This window comes from Aristolochia californica, unplaced genomic scaffold (assembly GCF_029961685.1).
Source record: "Aristolochia californica isolate CCGP_79_NKW_82.1479 unplaced genomic scaffold, dmAriCali1.0.hap1 SCAF_1, whole genome shotgun sequence".
Lineage (NCBI taxonomy): Eukaryota > Viridiplantae > Streptophyta > Magnoliopsida > Piperales > Aristolochiaceae > Aristolochia > Aristolochia californica.
The window spans coordinates 5,803,379-5,826,582 of NW_027181770.1; the positions used below are offsets into that span (position 1 = coordinate 5,803,379).

Genomic DNA, 23,204 nt, shown 5'->3' on the forward strand with positions numbered 1-23,204 from the left:
ATCTAACGCCTCCCTTGCTGGGGTTACCGTTAACCTCTCTCAACTCTCGCCGTCTCCAATCTGTTGGCTTTCACGCTTTGTACGGCCCAAGTCCACGTGAGCATCCCAAGGTCCAACATTAATGTCTTCCCTCTCTGACCAATCGTCAAATTTATCTAACTGCCACAAAGAATAGGCTTAGCCGCTTCAGTAGGGTCGGGCGTATCGGGTGTATCGGGTGTATCGGGCCATTTTTTTTATTTATTCAATTTTTTATTAAGAATAATAAAAAGTGTGGGTCCTGACCTGTGTTACAGAAACGGAGAGGTTGTTTGCTAGCGCGTAGCGCGTGCCAGGATACCTCGCCTCGGTGGGATTTGCTGTCAGTTTTTCTTTAAAAATCGAATTATTAAGTAAAACTGAAGAAATGGGTAATCAACGGAAGGCGAGAGAGGGCACGCTTCTGTCGGGATTTAGGAATCTACCCTGAATAAAGACTGACGACAGGCTCATGTTAAGGGATTGCAAAGCTTAGCTTCTGAAACAACAGAGATTGCAATGGTTCTCTGACCTCTAAAAAGATGAAGTATCTAGGATTAGCTTCCTAAACTTGCTCCTTCATTACATGCTTTCTCTAAACTTGCCCGGTCACCTTTTCCTTTCTGTCTGCCATTTATACACTGGATTTCTGGTTGGGTCTGCAATTTCATCTTCGCGTAGTTTGCGCTTGCGTCCCTTTTTCTGTTTCAATAAATTATCAGTATCCAAATTTCAGTTAAAGGAAAGTTAATCACCAGGAGGAAAAGAGAAAAAAAAAAATCTAAATGTCAGAGAACCTGTAGCTCTTTCTGCAACTCCATGTCTGAGTATAACTTCTCCAAGTCGTTTAATCTCTTCTTCCTTGCTTCCAGTTCTCTGTAAGAAGCAGATGTCTTCCTGCACAACATTTTAGATACCAATAACAACAAATGAGAGAATGTTTTTAGAAAAATCACTACATTTTATTCAAGTGCGTTGGTTTGAATTGTTGTGACTGACCCCAACGTCAAAGAACCACTTCTTATGAATAGGTGCTCTCTTTACACAGCTTTTCTAAATAGTAGACTAAATAACAATTAGCTCTCAGGATTAGAATTGGCATTATTAGGGTCAATTCAATAATGCCAATTCAATGACTCTTAAATTGCACACAACCAGAGGAAAAAAAAAAAAAAGAGTTCGGACTCGTTGGACTGGTTGGAGAAATGAGGAAAATGGTCCCATTCACAACCAGCCACATGCTTGGTCAGTTTCCAAGATTTGCCAGTCCAGCAGATCTCATTTTAAAATTACCACTATGTTTGAACATAGTCATAAAGGTTTAATGGTTTCTGAAAAAATTTGTCACCAACAATGTTACATTTAAGGTGTAACGGAAACAGAACATGTAGATCTATTGATATAATAGAGCAGACAAATAGATATTTTTTTATATACTATGACTATTTAATTGAGGGAATAACCCTATAAACTGACATGGACATGAACAGGGCCCTGCTGCTAAATCAAATGTCCACACTATTCCACCCATAAACTTTCAATATAAAGCTGAATCTAAAATCACTGTTACACCAAGATCATGAAAATGGGGAGCAAATTTTTGGACATATTACCTTTTTAACTGGTCTGACAAATCTTCAGAAGCAGGTAACTTTCTCCTCTCTGTTGACCTTCTCTGTACTTCTTTGGCCTCTTCTCTGGTGACAGAGCATGTGTAACTCAGAGCAAAAAACAAAGGGTATAATTGCTGTCAAATCATTTGGGTATATACAATGTACCTGCATTTCATATGCCTCTACATGCCTCTGTGAAGAGTTTTACTAACTAATCATGATTATACAATCTAAAGACTTACTCAAAATCTGTGATCTGACCTTCAAGGTCTTCATGGTTTGCATGATTTGAACAAATAGAGAACCTAGAATAACCTCAACAGTAATTTTCACATTTACCAGTAACCTTAAATGACAAAGATAACTAAGTAACATCAATTGAGTAAGAAATATCACATCCAGTATATTTTTAGCTTACAATTAGCCACTCCATCAGTTAAACATTGATGACTATAAGCAACATGGAAGAACCTGACTAGATCCATACTATAGCAAAAGTTTCCAACCTAATCGTACCTCTGGCCAGAAGCAAAATACATGTAATTTAAAGGCACAAATTCATGGTTCCAAGCAATCTTCCACAACAATCAATGACAGAAAAAACAAATACTGTATATGACATAGGTAGTGATTGAAGATTAGCAGTAGACCTGTCTTCTGCAAAGTAGACATGCTTGTTCACTGGCTGGTTGTCAAGAGTATGCAGTGTAGACCTTAACCTTTCAACTTTCTGCAGCAAACCAATAAATTTTACCAAACTAAAAAAAATAAAGAAAAAAAGAAAATAGGTCTATCCCTCGGACAGTACTCTTACCTTCTTCTCACTTTGTATTTTCTGAAGAAGATATCCAATATCTTGAGTCTTCATCAACATGAGTTCTTCATGAGTGTATTGTTTTGCTTCGCTCCTAAAAGGATATCTCACATAATTAATAGAGCTCAAATAGTTAAAAAAAACAACAACAGCTAAAAATGTACATGGAAAAGAAAGAAGTCCATCTTTTTTTTTTTTTAAATGATGATAATTTTATTACAAAGAAGAAAGAAGTCCATCACGTACTCAGGCCTATGAACTCCATCAACCACCTTGGTCTTAATCATCCTGAAGTAAAACTCATCTGGGTTCCTGAATGCCACCTTCTCTTTCAATTTCTGTAATAAAAACCCCCCAAAAGGGCCACCTCAGACTTCCACAAGACTTGTAGAATAATATGAACTAATTTTTTTATTAAAAAAAAAATTATTGTGGCATCATCAACAGCTACTTATATCCCGATTCTACTTTGTATTACTTTTCACCCACTATAATCCCTGTTGCTTATCCTACTTCGTATAATTTTTACCGTTTCATATTGTAATGATCAAAATTATTTAAAATCTCAAACATCGATGCAATCCATAACCTGGAAATTCATGGGATAATATCAACCAGTATAGTTACCAATATTTTTCATATTACAAAGCATATTCCACTTAAACTGAAAATTCTGGTTGTTCTTTTCACTTATTATAAAGCAGCCAAGGGATGGATTACTGCTTACCCGCAAGGTTTCCTCTTTCTTATGATATGCCTGTGCTCTTAACACATAGTCTTTGTGCTTCTCAAGAAGACCAAACTTCTTCCTTGCTTGCCTGAGGAAAAAAAATGCACGAGATTGAGGATGAGGTAACTGCATAATATAAGATAAAAGAGAATTATAAAAAAAGTATTCATAAGGAAAAGTCATCACTTACGGCTGGGAACGTTCCTTGTGGGCCTTCCGATTGATAGCATTCCTTAAGGATGACATATTTGAGAAAAAATTGATAAAATCAGAAATGAACTCTTTAAGCACTTCAGAAGTACTTCCTGAAGCTTAACAACCCTGCCTCCCCGCTGGTTAGCTGCAAAAAAAATCATGAAGCAGTTACGAGATATTACCTTAAAAAATCAATGACATATTTCACTATTCTTTAGACTTATCAAAACAGCAGAGCTCAATATACTTTTGTTCTTTTAGTAGCTTGAGAAGAAACACTGAGTTCTCTTGTTTGGATCTTCATAGAAGGGTGGAAAAGAAACTTGAGAAGAACTAAATTATTCCAAATAGTTAAAATCAAAATAGAAAACATAAATAAAACATAAATTGGGCTTCACTACAACTCAGTGGAGAAGATTTGTCTCTAACACCCAACTGCTAGTCATTCCATTTCCCACACAACTAAACACTTGTATACAAATTTCATGAAAGAAACAAAACATAGGAGAATAATGAAGAGAGAAGAAGGAAAGAAGGAGAGAAGAAAGACTCAAAGAGAGCGTTGAATTGGCTCTCGTTGGGTCTAATATGACCCCTCTTACTTCTTATTAAGATAAGTGGTTCGAGAGATAATTACAGAATTACCCCGCTTAAACAATGTTGAATTTTGGGTTGAATTTGGTTCCATCCCAAAAAGACTAGCCACTTAGGAGGCCTATTGCTCAAACTTATAATCCATTAACTTTTCTTCTCATTTTTCAATGTGGGATTTTTCCCACTCAACACTCCCCTTCACGTCCAAGTTTACACATCACAAGCCTGAGACATGGGCACAAACCCTCTAATGGGGCATAAACCTGCTAATAGATTGAGCAACCTTAGAAGGCTATCGCTCGACGTAACTAATCCATTTTTTTTTCTCATTTTTCAATGTAGGAATTTTTCCCACTCAACAATTATAACTCCACGTAACTTCCTAACCAAAGCTCTAAACAATATAAAAATTGAACCATAGACTCATCTCAACATTCTAAACATGACAATCCTATAATTGAAGTACACAACAATGTAAAATGATTATAGTACCCTTAGATTACGTTTTAACATTTCCATTCACTGACTTTACAAAAATTATAGAGAGAGAGAGAGAGAGAGAGAGAGAGAGAGAGAGAGAGAGAGAGAGAGAGAGAAGCTGTCCCATGAGTCTAAGTAAAATTTCTGCAGCTGGTTCCAGAGTATCCAAATATGTATATCAGAAAACCCACATTAAGAATATCATGATCCAGCTAAATTCAGAAGAAAAATATGAGACCAAAAAAGAGAACAGACTGTAAATACGAACTTCCATATCAAACAAATTGCTTCACCAGTACAACTCTTGCCATAGAAACTTGATTAACTTATCATCGATGATGAAACCAGGATTCATAAATCCATCTTATCAAACACCCCCACCCCAAGGCAAGATACACTTTATCATCACACCCTCCAGCACTCAGGTGCTACACGACTTTGGCAACAGAAAGCCAGACACTAACACAGCAAAAGGCAAAGTTGGGTTACATTCATAGCCCCACAGCAGCATTCAAACAGGAGACTGTCAATCTTTTCCCAGTGGAGAAATTGCATAACTGCAGTACCAGAAAGTTGATTAAATATCTAAGAGTCTCCCTATCCCTTAACTATGAAACTAACTTACCTGACAATTCAACAATCATGAGCCCATAAATATTCAACTTTCAACCGAAAATTGGTAATGCATAGACTATAGGCATTTTTTGCTGTTGAGACTGTTTCCTATCTATGATTTACCATTTTTAAGCCTTGTTGAGTCAAACTACTAGTCCATAAAACACAAAGATCTCAATGTAATTCTAAAATCTCAGTGTTTAAACACACCTTCACTAGCAGCAGGATACAGTAAATTCAAATAAGTAAAGAATTCCAGGTCTTACCAGTAAAATAACAAATCACCGCTACCAAAAAGCCAACCGAGAGTGCGGGTAGCCAGTAGAGGGTTGCCTGCGGCAGAAAAGAGGTAAAGCAGGAGAGGGAACAGTGGCAGAAAATTGCAAGAGCTAGTAAAGAGGGTTCAAAAGATAAGAAAAGAGGAGGGAAGAGGGAAGAGAAGAAAGGGTAACAAGGAGGAGGTATGAGCGGAGCGGAGAGTAGTGAAGGCCGGAGGGAAGCGAAAGGGAAGCTGTTTTCCCAGCGATATAGACGCTTGGACAAAAGGAGGAATTTGATCAACGATCTACTGCCCTTCGAGGATTCGTAGAGTGGACTTCGTTTAAAAAACTTTAAATATGGATAATAATGGGCTATTATAATCGCATCTTGCAAAGATGTTCTCATAGTTTATGAATTTATCATTTTCTTGCTGTAGAACCTTTCAATCTTTCATCAGTTTTTTTGTGAAGTTATGTTAAGGAAATACCTTCTAAATGCATAACAAAGTCTTTCTTTGTTAGGTAATTAATTTGCACTTTGGGATTGTTACATTGATATTTCTTTAAACAATCTTTCTTTTATAATAACATTTTAATTATACCCTATCTTACCCTAGCCCATCCGCAAAGGAAGAAGATCGTTGAAACTGATGCATCCCATATTGGATAGGAGGTAAGAATTGGTATGATTTAATTTTGATCTTTGGAAATAGGCGTAGTTGAACTATTCGACAGTTAAGCAAGAGATTCTTGTCATTATTAAATGCATTAGTAAATTTCAAGACGATTTAAAAGTAGATTGTTTTGCGGACAAACATATTCTTAAAAAATATGTAAAAATTTTGACATCTAAACAAATATTTGCTCGATGGTAGGCTAAATTAAGCGCCTTTGATTTTGATATCGAATATATCAAGGAAAAAATAACTCTCCCTAATTTTTTCAGCCATGATTTTTTACAAAAATAAACTAATGTCACATTTTCCCGGCAGGGGAAATCCTCTCTTCGCCCGAGGAGAAAGAGGTCAAGGCAGGTCAAACCCTAATATAAGGGTGAATAAAGGGAAAAATAAAGATGTTGAAGCCTCCTCATCAAGGTCAATGAAGGACATGGTTCTGGCTAAACCAATTTTATAGCTCTTTCAATTATGGAAGAAATTCTAGTCATCAATCGCAAGGATATGCTAATGACTATTTATCCTTGGTAAATACATTCCAAGTGGTTGAAATAATCTTTCTTTCCCATGACCACAAATTGTAGTTTGGATCTGATACCTGGAACCTTGAATAGGTGTCGTGGTTCAATCAGATGGTGATGATATTTTTTTATCTTCCATTTATGTTTTGATCTTTTTGTTCTCATCGTTGAAGGTTCTCAAACGTTGAATCCAAGTGCCCTGGTTGTCATTTTTATTTTCCTATCACTGACATGTTCTGTGTGTACTCTCTTCTTACTCTAATAATTTATGTGTATTCTGAGCTGATTTTTATTCCAACATCCTTTCATGTGGATGAGCATTGTATCATAACCCTTATAGTTCTGATATGTGTGTGGTGGCATTAATGCCTCATATTTATCTACGGAGAAAACTTTGTCTTGATATTTCCATGTGATGGACTCTTTGATAAATCCATTCAAATGTAAGTGTAAGTGTTTAGGGTTAGAATGCTATAGAAGTGTTAAGTGTGAATAATTGTCCTTCAAATGCGCCATCTTCTAGGGTAGTAAAAGAGGAGGCAATAGGATCGAGGACCGAGTCGCTGTTTGTACCATATCAAATTACTCATTTTACCAAATGAATAAGCACTAGAAATGTCTACAATGGTGTGGAAATTTTTGGCCAATCTTCCGCAATAACCAAAATGGGAATCCGGCTAAGAGAATATGGATTGATTTTCAACTATGGCCTCTAAGCGAGAGCAATAACATGTTTCAGAGAAACAATCAACTAAATAGCATCAAAGATGAAGATGAGAGAGCAGAAGTAGGAGGTAAAACTTCGAAAGCATATGATATCGAAACATGAATGACACCACAATTGAAGGGGGGCTGCAACTAATGCCAATCTAAAGCAGGAGAAAACATGGCCAATGATGCAAGATATGTGCAAACAAACTTGGATTATAAAACTATCATCAAAAGCAATAGGTCCCAAAAGCTTTCTAGATAAAACTATTAACTCTTGTTTTCTCATGAGACATGTTATCAAGGGGATGCAATTAATAGGACTTTCCACAGTGAATCAAGCTCCCAGCTCCTAAAAATAGACCAAAAATAGCTGCACTACCGACTGTAGTTTGCCCAACATGTCTAATCTTCAATAATCCTGGAACCTGCAATTTTCAGCTACAAGAGTTAGGTCAATAGTGGTAATGAAAGGAAAGAAAAAAAAAAGAGGAAAACCAACTCCACAGCTTCATCTTAAAATGTCTACAACAAAATGAGTAACAGAAAAAAATTACAAATATAACCTTGATGCTTAACAGACCAATAGTCTAACATGGTGATGGTTGATAAGGAAAAGCCATATTGCAGTTGCTTGTAGGCCAACACATGAAATTAATTATTCTCACTCTGACAAATTGTGAATTTCTCTCATTTCTCGCATTGCAGAAAATATTACTCTCACCCCTTCTGATTAATTTTATGACCTAAAAGTTTTCTTCTTTGTTTAGGATCATTTATTACTATGGAAAGGTTTCTGTGAAATTATGAGTAAAAGGTAATTGAGAGGCTGGAGAGAGAAAAAAGAGAGTTAGAGAGAAGAGCTTGATGGCTCTGAAATGAGGGAAAAAGCACGACCCCCATTAGGTTTTATTATTAGGTTAAGTTGTAGAGATGAAATTCCAACTCTACCCCTCATACACAACTTCCACTATCTACACAATTACATGTCCAAATGCAATGAGAATTGAACCACAGGCAAATACCAACATGCTGACTCTAGTGTGGTTCTTCATTGATACCCTCATGTGTCCTAGAATCATTCCGATGCAGAAAATACACACTTACTAAAAAAATGATTAGTGCACCCATAATGGACACACTTTAAGTCACCTCTATTATCATTCCAACCTCGTCCAAGCACTCAACAGAAAAACGATTAGCGTGCCCAAAATTGACACACTTTATGTCATCTCTATTAACCTCGTCCTCTACCAGACCCCTCTCTACCTCTGCCTCTGACACTGCCACCATGGCCTTGAGTAAAGTCTAACTGACCATGGATGTTGAAAGCAGATTTATTAACTGTTTTAACCTCCTTAGTATCTTTGGACAAAATTGATGTCTCTGCCCGTATATCCCCTAGTAAAGGCAGTTGAGAGTGAAGGAATATCCTCTGAGCCCAGTAGCTCAACTACTGTGTCAAACTCCAAGGCCAATCCATTCAGAAACTTTGCAACTAGAAGTTGTCCCTATTGTTTCCTAAGTTCTCTTTCATCAGTAGTAAAAGGATGAAACATGTTAATTTCTTGAGATATGCCTTGCAGTTCATTGTAGTAATTAGTGACTGACCTTTCTCCTTGCTTAAACTAATCAGTTTAGCATATAGCTCATAGACTCGAGATAAGTTACTCTTCTGAGCATATAACGACTCCAAAGACACCCATATTTCTTTGGCGGTCTCACAATTCAAGATCCGATTCCTTAATCTCAATTCCATACTATTAAGTAGCCAAGTCTTCCCAATCATCTATCAACAATACCAGAGGATCATCCCTGATAAACTTTGATTTCCTCTTAGCCTTCAGATAGACAGAGACAAACTTAGACCAACTAAGATAGGTCTTTCCATTTTGCCGCTATGAGGTAATAAAAACCACATCTTATCGATCTGAAATTCCAGAATCCCTTGTGGGAGTAATAATTTCATCAAAATCAGCCACAAAACACCAACAACAGTCACCACAATCAAAAAAGCAGTTCAAGATTCAACATTTTCTTTTGTTGTTTTTTTTTTTTTTATTGATACGCTTTAAAAGGCATTTGATCAATGGCATTTTTGATACGTGATGCAGCTTTGTGGAAGTTATGACAGCTGTGCTTTCCATATGTAATCTGGAGAAAGAAATCGCCGAATATTGAAAGAGAAAGATGCCCGGCGGCATTTCTTTTTGATTTAGGAATGCTTTATTATTTCCCTCACTACGGGAATAGTAGGCTCGGATGGCCCCACACCCGCGGGAGAGGCAGGATGCAGCACCTGTATGAAAGTCAGTACCATCCCGTTAAGGACAGGTTTTGTTGTTCATATGTCAAGGGCTGGTAAGGTTTTGCGCGTTGTATCGAATTAAGCTAGGCTTGCTTCGCGTACCACTTGCTATACTCGCACGCCTGTGCGCACAGAACCAACCCTAAACCTTACTTCAATGTCATCTAAATCTAAAGTCTCATTTCAGAAATTCTAATGAAAGAAAGAAGACTATTTTCACTTGCAAATTCATTCATCAATTTAGAAAGATAATGAATTTCATAAATAAGAATGAATTTCATAAATGATAATGATTGCGGCTACACCTCCCGATTTGTCAGGTATACTGCGAAGAATGGCATAGATCGGTAGGAAATACCATTTGACTTCTCTTCTTCCTCCCTAAGATCTACTTTAGTGCGAGACTTATCCCGATAGATGCGAGACTGAAGACGCCTATAATAAAGAATAGAGTTTAAAGGTACCAACCATTATTCATCCGGAAGTGACTGAACTAGCCTTTGGGCTAACTACATCGGTTATGCCGACAAAACATAGTTGCAGAAACTCAATTCTCCCGTGAGAGTTTATTCACAAGTAGGGTTAGGGGAAAAGAAAAGGGGCAGAACACCAAATTAGGGCTGATGTCAGCCTCCCAGAGGATGAAGCAATAAAAAATAACGCTATTAGGGCTGTGTGCAGGTAAATTGGATGAGATCCAAGTCAAGAAACCCTCTTAGGGCAGTAATTACTCATAGAAACTGCTCAAGTGGCAGTCAAGGCCATCAAAACTAGGGTTGTGGCAGAAAAGAAGATAAAAAAATCAGATTTTTGTCAACCAAAGAACACCAACCTTGAAAACCCCCCATTTTATGAACATGTAGGCTCCAATGAAGGGAGGAGAGCATCACAAGCTTGTATTCCTGATTTAACGCTCTAATACCATGTGAAATTATGAGTAAAAAGGGAGTTGAAAGAGGAGAGAGAAAAGATATGAGTTTGAGAGAAGAGGGAAACACATGACCCCCATTAGGTTTTTTATTAGGTTAAGTGATAGAGATAACATCCCAATTCTACCCCTCATACACATAACTTCCAATATCTACACCATTACATGTCTAAATTCAATGAGAATTGGACCACAAAAAAATACCAACGTGTTGACTCTACTGTAGTCATTCACAGATATACGCCTGAGGGAAATAACCCAAATACCCCTTACATCATATTTAATAGTTTCTTTATAATTTTAAAAAGGGGGGATGTGCCCACCTTTTTGTCTCTCACCCTCACGATTCTAGATGTTAAGAGAGATAGACAAGGGGAGGCCCCCCAGAGATCCAATAGGGAATGGTTTAATCTCACCTACACTGCAGTGAGAGAGGCTCCTCCTATCTATTTCTTCTTGAATAAAGAAGGGGAGAGGTGAAGCCCTTCGCCCTTTCCCCCCACAGGGTGATGGGGGCATTGCCATTGGCCCCACTTCCTTGCCCCGGGTGGGGGTGGGGACAAGAGGGGAGGCATCATCCTCCCTCTTACTCCAAGCAAGGCCAAGCCCTAGACTTTTGGCAATCATATGTAGCTCAAGAGGGAGCCTCCCATCCCTGCCACATTGTCTTCTCCACCTCAACTACCAAGCACACACACATGTGACAAAGGGAGGGAGCCTGGGGAAGAGGAAGCATGTCCCTTCTTTTTTAGAAGATAATTATTCATCTTTAGAAAACCTTAATTAATAATAAAACTGAAAGAAGCAATTAAAATTTTCTGTTTCAAGCCATAAAATTAAATCCAAGGGATGAGAGTAATGCTTTTTGCAATTTGAGGACAAGGGTTGTTTGCAGATTGTTAGGAGGATGAGTACTTTGGACATTTTTGCAAGGGTTGAGAGTGGTTGAACCTTTGAAATAACATTTCTTTTCAAGGGTCTTGAAGATGAATGAGAAACATGTTGAAGAAGGATACATTAAAAATGAAATTCTATTGGATCCATTCTAATCAGTTTTTACTTGAAACTGTTTAACTCCATATAAAAAAAAAAATGTGAAGTGGCATCCTATATGGTATGGCATGTCATTAGAACAAAGAAAATATCTTTTTTTCTTCCCATCCTCACCGCATTTGCAGCACATTTGTCACACATCAATGAGAAGAGGGCACAAGCGAGGGAGACTATGCCCTTGCCAGCAAGCTTTGGCTTCCATTGAGGCCGCACAATGGCAAAAAGGTCACCCCAGCCTACATGCTAATGGAAATAAGGTCTCCTGCAACCCTCCCTTTACTCACACAAATTAAGAAGGACAAAGGGAGGTTCCCCCTTCGAGAAAGAGAGTGAGTGGAGAGGAGGGAGGCATGCTCCACTGCCCCTCACTTTGTCAAGGAGACAAATGACCGGTGATGGGAGGTCGAACCCCTCCTCTGTGATATCAGAAATGGAGAAGGGGAAACCCTCCCTTTTGTCCCCATGGCAGAGTAAAGGGCAAGGGAAACCCCCTCGCACTCTCTTATTCTCATTGCTTGGTCTCGCACAAAACTGTGGTCCCTGGGGAGCATCCTTGCCACTTACACAAAGGCCTCATCGACTGTACAAATGACAAGTAATAGGGAAGGAGAAAGATGAATAAGCCATTTAAAAAAAAGGAAGAAACAGGGGGGCATTATGATATCATGGCTGATGTGGCAAATTATCCACATGGTATACCAGGTTAATGCCACATGTCTACCACATTGTTGGCATATCGTGTGAAAGTTTCGCACACTGCTATAAATATACATATAACAAGAAACAACCAAAAGATGATCTATAGAACATCCACCATTATAAGCTCCTTTAATAGATTACAAAAGGATTTCACTTTATCCAATTTCACTTCTCTTCTTAACAAAAAGAGATGAAATGTCCACAAGTATAATCTCTCTTGAAACTTCTAAACAATGGGTTGTCCAAACCTGAAGCACCATTTATAGGTTATCTTGCGAGAGATCACTTTGAACTGATGATGATTGAGATATATGATGCATCTCTAGAAATTTCAATGGCTGAAGTAAGGTTGCCACAAGGCAGATTTAGATGGGAAACCTACCCAATCCATGTGAAGATCAGTTTGTCACATTGCATCCTGTGAGGAGACAGCAGAGGAGAAGGCTTCGGGTTTAAAAAGGATGGGGGACCGGTTTTCCAACCATGATTTGTGGGGTTTAATTACTATATTACCCTCCCACCTCATTTGTATACTGACGCATTCTCCCCAAGAAATATGGTGGGGACACAAGTAGCCCATCAGGCCCCAGTGGACCCACCAATTAAGGTTCAAATTATTTTTATAATTCCTTTTATTTTGATTTATTTTTATTTTATCTTTCCTGATTTTACTGGATATGGTCAGATAGTGATCTTATTTGTTTTTAATTTTAATTTTAGTTTATTTTTTCTGATTTTATTGGATTTATAATGATTTTATCTATTTTTAATTTTAATTTCAATTTTATCTTATAACAGGATGTTGAGAGTAGTTTTGAAGATGAATTAATAAAATCTCCTTGTTTCTGGTCTCTTCCTTTCTCCCTCCCCTTTCTTCTTCTTCATCCCCTTCTTCTTTTTTCTCTTTTTTTCTTCTTCTAAATTATTTTTTCAACTCTCCTATTTCTCATTCCAAATTATCTTTTCTTCCTTTCTCTTTCTAATTCCAGCAATTAACCAATATTTGGATACGACAATTAAAATCGTGCCTTGTCCCACATCAATTTGGCATCAAAGCGATAATCCTACCTCTTCCTTCTCATCTCTGTCTTTTTCTTTCTTCTCTCTTCTGGTGGCTCAATTGTCCCCTACCCCTTCCCCAACTGCCGTGAAGCACTTACTCCATATCAAAGCAAAGATCCTATTGGTGAACCTAATTCAAAGCATTGTCCCCTTCTTTACTTGGTCCTTCTGTCGAGATACCTCCCATTGAGACTCGATTCGCCATCACCAACCCAACCACCGATCCCATCGACCAAACTGTTTGACCCCCTCCGGACTCCAACCAGCCCCTGTCATCCAAACTCCTTGCCATCAACAGAAGTAGATGGCACAGAAAGAGGAAACATCTTCATCGCCTTCAAAAGTCGTCACCGTCGTCGCAAAATCGGACATCGAAGCATCCAGCCATCGCAAAATCGTCCATCGAAGCATCCCATCATCGTAAAATCGGCCATTGAACCATCCCACCGTCTCAAAATCGTCCACCGAACCATCCTGCAGCCGCGAGGCCACCATCCGCATCTTCCAATCCGCTAGAAACTGCCCTCCATTGCTGCCTCCCACCTCTTTTGGCCACTTGCAACGCCCCAATCGACGTTGCTCCTCGTTGGTGTCAGATCGGAGCCCTCCTGAGCGTCACCCTTCTCAAAAAAAAAAAAAAAAAATCTCTTCCCCGAGCCATCACCGCTGACCGGCCAATCAGACCAGAGGTATGAATCATAGTTCAAATATATATCTTGAGCTATTCCATGTATTCCGTGCTCCAGATACTCAAATAAATATTCGACGGGGTAGAACCATCTCCATTGAGATATCACCTCCTTCGTCTCCAGCCTTCATTGTCGCCCTGACCACTGCCGCAAGAAACAAACGGACATTCTTAACCCTCACCGATGCTGCCAACATCAACAATTTCACCGAAGTCGTCGCCATTTCCATTGCCATGGTCAACTCTGTTGACAACCACACCGACCGCTCCCAAAGCTTCTCGCCAACGCCACACCAGACTCCCCCACTTGCGTCGTCTCGATGGAACCAATGCAGGCCAGACCTAAGTCTACAGGGAAATTTATTCCCCCCCTCCCGACACTCCTATCCAACGCACATACGAATAAAAAATTTCTGAAAAAAAATATATAATTTTCAAAAAATCGAAAAAAAACTCCCCTCATTTGAGAATTTTGGTTTGCATTCGAATAAATCAAGGACCCCGTTTGTTGAGGTATTATGCAAACCCTAACGCCAAACTCAACAGGGTCAAGTTCTCCAACAACTGGAGAATTGGTGGGGACACCAGTATGCCCATCAGACCCCAATGGACCCACCAATTACTATTCAAATTATTTTTATAATTTTTTTATTTTTATTTCTTTTTATTTTATCTTTCCTAATTTTACTGGATTTGGTCAAATAATGATCAATGATCTTATCTATGTTGAATTTTAAATTTAAATTTATCTTTTCTGATTTTATTGGATTTGATCAGATGGTGATCTTATCTATTTTAAATTTTAAATTTCAATTTTAGTTATTTATAGGCTGTAATTGGATGTTGAAAGTAGTTTTGAAGATGAATTAACAAAATCTCCTTGTTTTTTGTCTCTCCTTTTCTCTCTCCCCTTTCTTCTTCTTCCCCTTCTTCTTTCTTCACTATTCTTCTTCTAAATTATTCTTCTCAATTCTCCTATTTCTCATTCCAAATTCTCTTTTCTTCCTCTCTATTTTCTTCCTTGCTCTTTCTAATTCCAACAATGAACCAACATTCAAATACAACAATTAAAATCTCGCCTCGTCCCACATCAAAATAACCATCCTGGAGGAAATTAATAACACTTTATGCACATGATACCCTTATCAACACATGAATTATAATTCTGAGGGATTCTCTTGTCAGAAGATTAGGTGCTAGTTTTGTAGATTCTCTACAACTTTAGATTCATGTGAGTATGGTGGCATTTGCTATCCAAGCATGAACATAAAAAATTGGAACTGGCCTATTCACATTCCCAAAAGAAGTCAAAAAACATAAAACATTGCAATTGAAGGTAAGAAAACAAACCTTATATCTGAAAGCTTCATAAGATCCATAAACAGCACCTGCCAGGAAGTATGCAATTGAATAAAATGTAAATAACACTTCAAAGTTGAGAGAAATCAACCAAAGGATGGAAAGTAATGGCATTACAGAACAGATTAGACACAAACTGTCTTTGTTTTTTCCCTTGAAAATGTGCGATATAAAATTATAATACATTAATGCACAACAAAAAGTGGAAGCTGAGAAGTGTTTTCTAACAAACCTACAAGTCATGCAAATTCTTTCAAGAAAAGACTATCCCAATGCAAATACCCTACCTGGCTGCAGCATGAGGAATCCAATGGTATTAAAGTACAACTCACACAAATTCTCAAAAGGGTCATTTGAAAGCTATTACCCCACTCTTTCAGTGGCATGAGAAACCCATTGCTAACTAGAAGTTCAAGTGCATTCTCCTAAGCAAAAGCAATCATCTTAAATAGCACAAGACAAAATTCCTTTCCAAATATACCTAATATAACTTTGTTACAGTTCGACCTCGCTGGCTCTTCAGACAGTACTGGCTACCAGAATAAGCTTATATTTAGAAGAGGAAAGGCATGGAAAGAAGTGGACAAGAGAAGAGCTCAAGGGGAATAGGGTGAACGCAAAAAAACACAAACAAAAACAGGGCTGAATTCTTTAGATTTCTCTCTATTTAATTCGTGCATTAAAAAGGATCACAACCCTTTTGGAGAAAGCATGTGAAGGTTAAATATGGGTACAACAATGAAGATTGGCTCTCCGCCAGTCACCCCCTGCACTGGGTGTGCCCCATTTAGAGGAAAATCTCATTACAATGAGATGATATCTCGGATGGCATTTGCTTTAGGGTCAGATTTGGAAACAATTTTAGCTTTTTACCCAATTGCTGGGTTGGTGAAATACCGCTGACTTCTTAGTTCCCTGATCAGTTCTCCCTTATCAAATGTAAAGACATGAAGGTCACCCATGCTAGCTGTAATGGGAACTGGAACCTCAAACTTAGAAGAATCCTCGGTGGCTCTGAGGCCATAAATGCCAGCAGACCTGCTAAAAATCCTGGAGGAACAGTATTTGAGAAATTTTGAAGATGAACTTATCATCCGGAAGTGGGACTCATGTGGCTCATTCTAAACGGCCTCTCTCTATAATCTCAGAATGGCTCTCAGCATGAAAATCCAGCAGCAGGCCTTGTTTGGAAGCTGTTGGGACTGCCTAGAATCTTGTTTTTTAGTTGGTTTGCTTTCAAGAACAAATTTCTTGCTTATGACAACCTGCTGAACAGAGGTGCCTTGAGTAACAACCTGGTTGCAGACTCTGTGGCTGCCCTCTTGAAACCATGGATCACATTTTGCTTTCCTCCTCTTTCTGGTATTCAATACTCCAGCTATTCAACACCAGCTTCTACTTGCCTCCTTGGTTCTGATTTCCTCTCTCAATGTGCTTTCTGGCCTTTCCCTTACAATGGGAAACTCCTATGGAAAACTGTTGTGGCAAATACCCCTTGGGTAGAGGTGGCAATTTTGCCCGATAATGCAATCTACCATTTTACCCTAAAGTAATTACAAAAGAATATGAAAGAAAAAACTATACCTACGGGTAACATTACCTGATTACCTGTATTCCAATTTTTAAATGAAACAGATGGATAATAAGTATTTTGTACCCACTTACCTGGATACCCAGTTACCTGAATCTTATAGTAAAAAAATTGTAAAGTTTAGCAATGGGTTTTTTGTTCTGCCTTTGGAAAAGCATCAATGGAGAATATAGCCATTAAATTTCTGACAGAAACCAATGCTGCAGTTGCTTACACGTTTCTCTCTCTCCCCTTCCACTATCTCTACACTCTTTATCAGATTTCTAACAGCCCATCGTCCAGATCAAAGAGTTCCAACATTCTGAACACCATTTCTTCTTTCTCAGTTCGTGATGAGTACTAAAAGTAAGATCATCCTTTCTTTTTATCCTTTTCATCTCTAATCTCTTAGTTTCTTCCATCTTTGCACGATTACATTTCCATTTCTACAATGTCGATTTCTATGATCTCTTTGTAGGATTCTCTTTCAAATCACAAATTCTCCCTCAAACAAGCCTCAGAATCTCAAAGAGAACCCCAGGCCCCTCAGTTAAGTCTCTTCTCTAACACACTCAGTTCTCTCTTTTCCCCACATTCCAGCACCTGTGATTATTGTGGAAAACAGATTCAGCAAAATCATTATCGACCATAAAATTTTCAGTATATTTTATGTTTTTTATGATTTTATAGATTTTTTTTTTAAATGTACCCATTTGCTTACCTACTTACCCAATTTACCCATCGATAAACAGAGGAAAAGTTCGAAAATGGAACAACCCTTTTGTCAATCGAATGAAATGGGTAATGGTACGACAAACAAAACGAGTAACAGAAAACCCATTACCCGTACGATCTGTTACCCATTTACAGTCCAACCCTAGGGCCATCTGGGCTGAAAGAAACAACAGGGTGTTCAATGGGAAGCAGGAAACCACTGTTCATGTGACTGAAAATATTACTCTAGCTTCAGACTCACAAGGATTTTGATCGACACCAGCTCCTATGTCAAACAGTAGCATGAGCCTACTTAAACATGTAACCACTACCAAATAAGCCGCCATTCAAAGGGCCCGGGCTCTTTAAACTCAAATTCAACGGGAGTGCAAAAGGAAGCCATGTGTGGTGGCTTCAGTAGGCTTTTCAGAGATGATTTTGGTAATACCCTCTCCTGTGCTTGGCTGCTTGGAAACATTGACTCTCTTTCGGCTGGAACTCATGCTCACCTTAATGGCATTTGTATCACCCGAGATCATTTCAATCTCCCTCTCATGATTGAAGGTGATTCTCCTCTGTTATTCCATGGTATAAAAATTGGGTTAGCCCCCCATGGCCTTTGCTGCCTCAGTTTGAAGAAATCAAGGACATCGCCCAGCACCTCTCTATTACATGGGTCCACACTGCCTGATCTGCCAACTACGCTACTGATGCCTTAGCAAGGGAAGGGACCACTCTCATGGAGCTGAGAATTCACCACTGACCTCATCTATTTTTTTTGTTTTTTTTTGTATTTTTAATCTACAATTGTATTTTTTTATTGGCCTGTAGTGTTGCTATTTTGTGTTTCTAGCTCCCAGGTTTGTTGGTTTGCTAGTTTATTTTCTTTCTCCCCTTTATTTATTATAAATTTCCCTTTTCGACTCTTAGGGGAAAAAAAGGATCACAAACCTACAATTAACTTAGACTCCTTCTCAAACAACTCTAGCTAGACTAAACAGCTCCTGATGAACTAAAAAAAGACTTTTAATGCAAAGTAAACTCCTAAACTTATCCTAGCTTTCGTGCTTCCTAGTATAGAGGAATTTTACTTTAAGTGGACAAAACTACCCCTACTTAAACCAAATATTCCACTTTGAACCTCTTATGCCCACAAATCCCATAATACCTTGACTCTAGTGCAATAACACATCTCCCCCCTTATAAATAAACCTTGTCATCAAGGCTCAAAAATTTTCATCCTCAATCAGAGCCATCTGTGTCAAAATTTTGGTCCTCATCATCATAAAGATAAAGCTAGAGCCATTTACATCAATGGCCCACGACAAAAATCCTTAAAGCGTTGGTCGATCATCTTCTCAAAAGTCAACACGTTAGAGTGCAGCCCATGGGCTGAGATGGAGTATGGTAGGCCTAGGTGGGACAAAACTAGATCCCATTGGACATCGCTTCGAGAGATTTTTGCTTTTCTTTTTGCATGTGGGTTGGAACATGCAAACCTCAACAGCTAATTCCAATTGGAGCTTTGCTAATGAAGCCCCCAATTTGAGATTTCACAAACCAATCCACTTTGTTTGCAAGGCTTTCAAATTTTGATTGATAAGCAGCAACAACACTAGTCAAGTGTAAATTCATGGAAGAAGTCTCCGACGAGGCTTGGGCTGGGTGAGGCCAAGTGCTGGTGATGGGCAAGGCGTCAGGAGGGTAAATATCAAGGGTTGGTCATGGGTTGCCCATGGCTAAGGTTGGGGACATGGGATGGCTCTCGCCAGGTAAGATGGGTGGAAGAGGCGATGGTGGTTGTAGCAGAGTAGAAATGAGAGGTGGGGGGCATAAGGAAAAGTTCTCCTCAAATACAAAGAGGAGTTCAATGATGTGTTCTACCTTTTGTGCGAGAAGTTCCTCTGATTTTTAGAGAGTGTTCTCAAGCTTGATACATAATTCGGTAATTTTGGCCTCCAAACATTTAGCTCGTGCAATAAGACCATCCATGCATGTGGTGAGGCTGTCCAATCCATTGGAGAGCATTTCAATGCAAGTTTTTGGGGACATGGCAGCCATTGGAATGCAAATTCAATGAACTCAGATGAGATCAGGTCGTCCTTATGATTCAAGTAACTAGGCCCCTGATCCAATTGCCCTATTGATTATCCAATCAACCGAATAATTCAAATTCTCCTAGCAGTATAGGTGCTGGTCAACCTGATGATTATCAGGTTGACTGCTGTTTTGAATTCTTTTGGCAGCAAGCATTCGGGTAGATCAGATGTTGTGTTCTACCTTGGACCATTCACTAAGGCTTAGCTGAACAAGCTTCGACTGATGTGAAAAAGTACATCTTTAGCATCAGAACTCAAAGATAACCTACCAAAAAAAAAACATAAAAAACACTTAGGTCCTTTAGAACCTTTAAGCAATCCTGTTCATATCATTCCATCCCCAAAATCTAGCCCTAATACCAATGTTACAGTCTGGCCTTGCTAGCTTTTCATACAGTACTAGCTATCCAATGAGCTTGAATTTAGGAAAGTAAAGGCATAGAAAGAGGTAGGCTAGACAAGAGGTCAAGGGAATTAAAGCAGATGAAAAGAAACATTAACAAAAACATGACTGGATTCTTAGACGTTCTTTCTCCATTCCATTTGTGGTTTAAATAAGATTTCAACCTTAGAATTAACTTAGAATCCTTCCCAAACTACTCTAGCTAGACTAATCAACTCCTAATGAGCTAAGAAAGAGATATTTAATCCAAAAGAAACTCCTAAATCTATCCTACCTTTCCTACTTCCTAGAGTAGAGGAATTTATCTTAACTGGACCAAGCGACCCCTACTTAAAACCAAATATTTCCTTTTACACACCCATAATTCCCATAATAACCTTAATTTAGTGCTCTAACATACTTCCACAGAAAATACGGTTTTGTTTTTTTTGTAAAAAAATTAAATAAATGAGGTTTAACTTATATTTTACTTGTGACTTTTACATATAGCAACATGGGATACTACATTTTTTTTAATATGTTTTTACAGTGAGGGAGAAAATACAGTTGAAACAAGCATATGTATATATATATAGATCTATATCAGAGCGGCCTCTCAGAGGTTTCAGGACTGGTTGATTAAAGCTTACAGCAAATTTTTCTGATGTTGTGACGTACTACCACTGATATTTTTATTTTAGTTAGGAGAGATCATAGGTATTATTAGTTCGAAAAGAACAGGAGAATACGGATTACAGAAGAAAAGAGTAACGACCTTATCTTCATTGAGCCAGTCCTCATTGAAAATTCACTCATGCTTAGTCATGGAACACCGATGTGCACAGTCCATCCTGATCTTATACGAGATTTTGCATCTCCAAAATCAACCGGAAGACATAGTAGATGAAACGGGCACATAAGGAATTCCTCGTTTAGAGGATGCAACACAATAAAGTCACACTGACAGAAGCAATACGACCCCTTCTTTAAAAAAATATATTTCGAACATAGAAATAAAGTATTCATTCTATCATAAGAGCAAGTACAACCTCACCTTGCTGGCTCGGGCAGCTCCGACCTCATGAGGTTCGCTCAACTTAGCAAAACTCTTTTATCTCACACCTAATTGGCACTTTGTTATATATAAAAACAATTTTTACATCCTTTACGTTCTATGACATGGCTATTCTAACCAAATTTGTAGTAGTAAAGAAATTGGCGAGTGGAACAAGCTTTGTAAAAATGGGTTTTAGGGTTTAAAAAAAAAAAAAAAAAAAAAAGCAGAAGACAACGAGGGGGAAGCAGGATAAAGCTTTACCGACAGCTCCGCCGATGCAAGCACCGAGTCCAACACCCGACATCACTCTAACGAAGCAGCTATCACGAGCCATACCTCTCCTTCTTCTACACCGTTTACGGCTCTCCCGCACTTCGTTGCTGCTCTTTCTTTCTACCCTTTCTGAAAAACCTCAAAGTTAACCGAAAGGGTTTTCTAGTCGATCCTAAACACACAGGGTCCGAAGGAGGTGTGGCCGGTGTAGGCCACGTAGGATAAACATGGATGTTATTGATGCGTTCAGATGGGCTGAAAAACAAAACCAGTGTGCGCTTATCGGGATAGTCCGTATTCAAAAAGGAGTATTAAGAATCCGGTATAGCCGTTGCCCCGCTTAATATGAATTCACCTCCGTTTATCTTTGACGTATAACTGAAAGATGATTAGTGGTGATGAAAAATGAAAAGCTTTATTCCTTAATTAAATACCAAAATTGGATATTAATAATTTATAACATAATTAATACCTCATAAAAATATAAAGTGGTTTTCCTTATATTAAACAAAAGACATTTTAAGCAACTTTAAAGCCCGGTTAATGCTCTTAATTGAAAATTTATATCTCAAAAAGAATTAAAAATATCTTTCTTAGGATATACATTTTCAAAAAACCTTCGAATAAAATCCTATTAGTGCCTTCCTGTTAGTGTCTTTTTCAAGGAAATAAATAAAAATTATTAATCAATCTTATACATTATCATACTTATCTAATAAATTTTAAGTAAAATAAATTATCAAATACAAAATTGTAATGAAAATTTACCTTGTGTTGAAAGTATTATAGCATCAATTATCAAATATTTGTTAAAAAAATTATATGACTTTTAAGCCCATCTTGTCTTGAAAATTTTACCTAGAAAATTATATGATTTTCCTCATAAAAATTTTCAACTAAAAAAGTGAGACACTAATGGTTCCTGAAAACGCATTTATACTAGAAATAGGTTGAACTCACCGGTGGTGCTCGGTCAAAGATTCCAAGCAATTGCAATCATGGAAATAGCAAGCCCAATCACAAGCACCTGGTGAACTTCGAAATTCCACAATAGAAACCATATAAAGGATTCCAAGCCAATCTTGAACTGAATCAATTAGATTTTCTGCTAGGAAGCTTGGTTTTGCTTCATACTTTCTTAGGAATGTTGGGCTGGTTAACAAGAAATCGATAGAGGGCTCTGGTATCACTGATACTGCTTCACAATAATTCAATATGAAAATCACAAGTAAACGAAACCAATTTCTACCAACAAAAATACTAGTTACTGTACTAAGTAAATATTCAAAAAATGATTTATGTTGCCATGAAGAACAAAAGATGCATTACATTCACATTTTCTTTTTCACTATATATTAACAAGATATTTATATGAATAAGGCAAACACTTTGTTAAGGAATAGTCCCAAATGGATTAATAAGTACAAAGATTTTGAGTTCATTTGTTCGGAAATAAACTTCCTAAGTTAATTAGTCATTTTGGAATAGGTTTTGGACTCAAATAAAAAAAATCATTGACCAATGCTCTTACATTGTGTCTTTCTTGGATAAAATCTAAAAGTGCATTTGTAATGCAAGAAACTTGTTCGAATCCACCATAATTATTTGTGTCTCCTAGCACCTATGTTTAGAGAAATAGGATGAATATATTGAGAAACCTCCGTGACCACTTTGGCATTAACAGGAATTTGTCATTCAAATAAAAGATACGAAGTAGAAAGACTGAAGAAAATGATGGGAAACATAACTACTACTAAGATTCAAATGCATTAATTATACATGAAACA

At 37.9% G+C, this 23,204-nt stretch overlaps 2 protein-coding genes across 2 annotated transcripts; both read right to left on the reverse strand.

Annotated features, from left to right (window-relative positions):
- Positions 1-264: 264 nt before the first annotated feature.
- Positions 265-5,626, reverse strand: LOC137957314 (probable U3 small nucleolar RNA-associated protein 11). The gene is made up of 9 exons (XM_068805072.1): positions 5,326-5,626; positions 3,366-3,515; positions 3,173-3,263; positions 2,692-2,783; positions 2,446-2,539; positions 2,282-2,361; positions 1,632-1,715; positions 816-915; positions 265-720 (listed from the first exon to the last, which is right to left on the reverse strand). Exons 2-9 carry the CDS (start codon positions 3,419-3,421, stop codon positions 628-630), a joined length of 690 nt encoding a protein of 229 aa, XP_068661173.1. The 5' UTR covers positions 3,422-3,515; positions 5,326-5,626; the 3' UTR covers positions 265-627.
- A 1,627-nt stretch (positions 5,627-7,253) lies between these two features.
- LOC137943922 (uncharacterized) lies at positions 7,254-21,619 on the reverse strand. The gene is made up of 3 exons (XM_068789366.1): positions 21,406-21,619; positions 15,314-15,351; positions 7,254-7,653 (listed from the first exon to the last, which is right to left on the reverse strand). The coding sequence occupies exons 1-3, from the start codon at positions 21,476-21,478 to the stop codon at positions 7,540-7,542; spliced, it is 225 nt and encodes a 74-aa protein (XP_068645467.1). The 5' UTR covers positions 21,479-21,619; the 3' UTR covers positions 7,254-7,539.
- Positions 21,620-23,204: the final 1,585 nt, after the last annotated feature.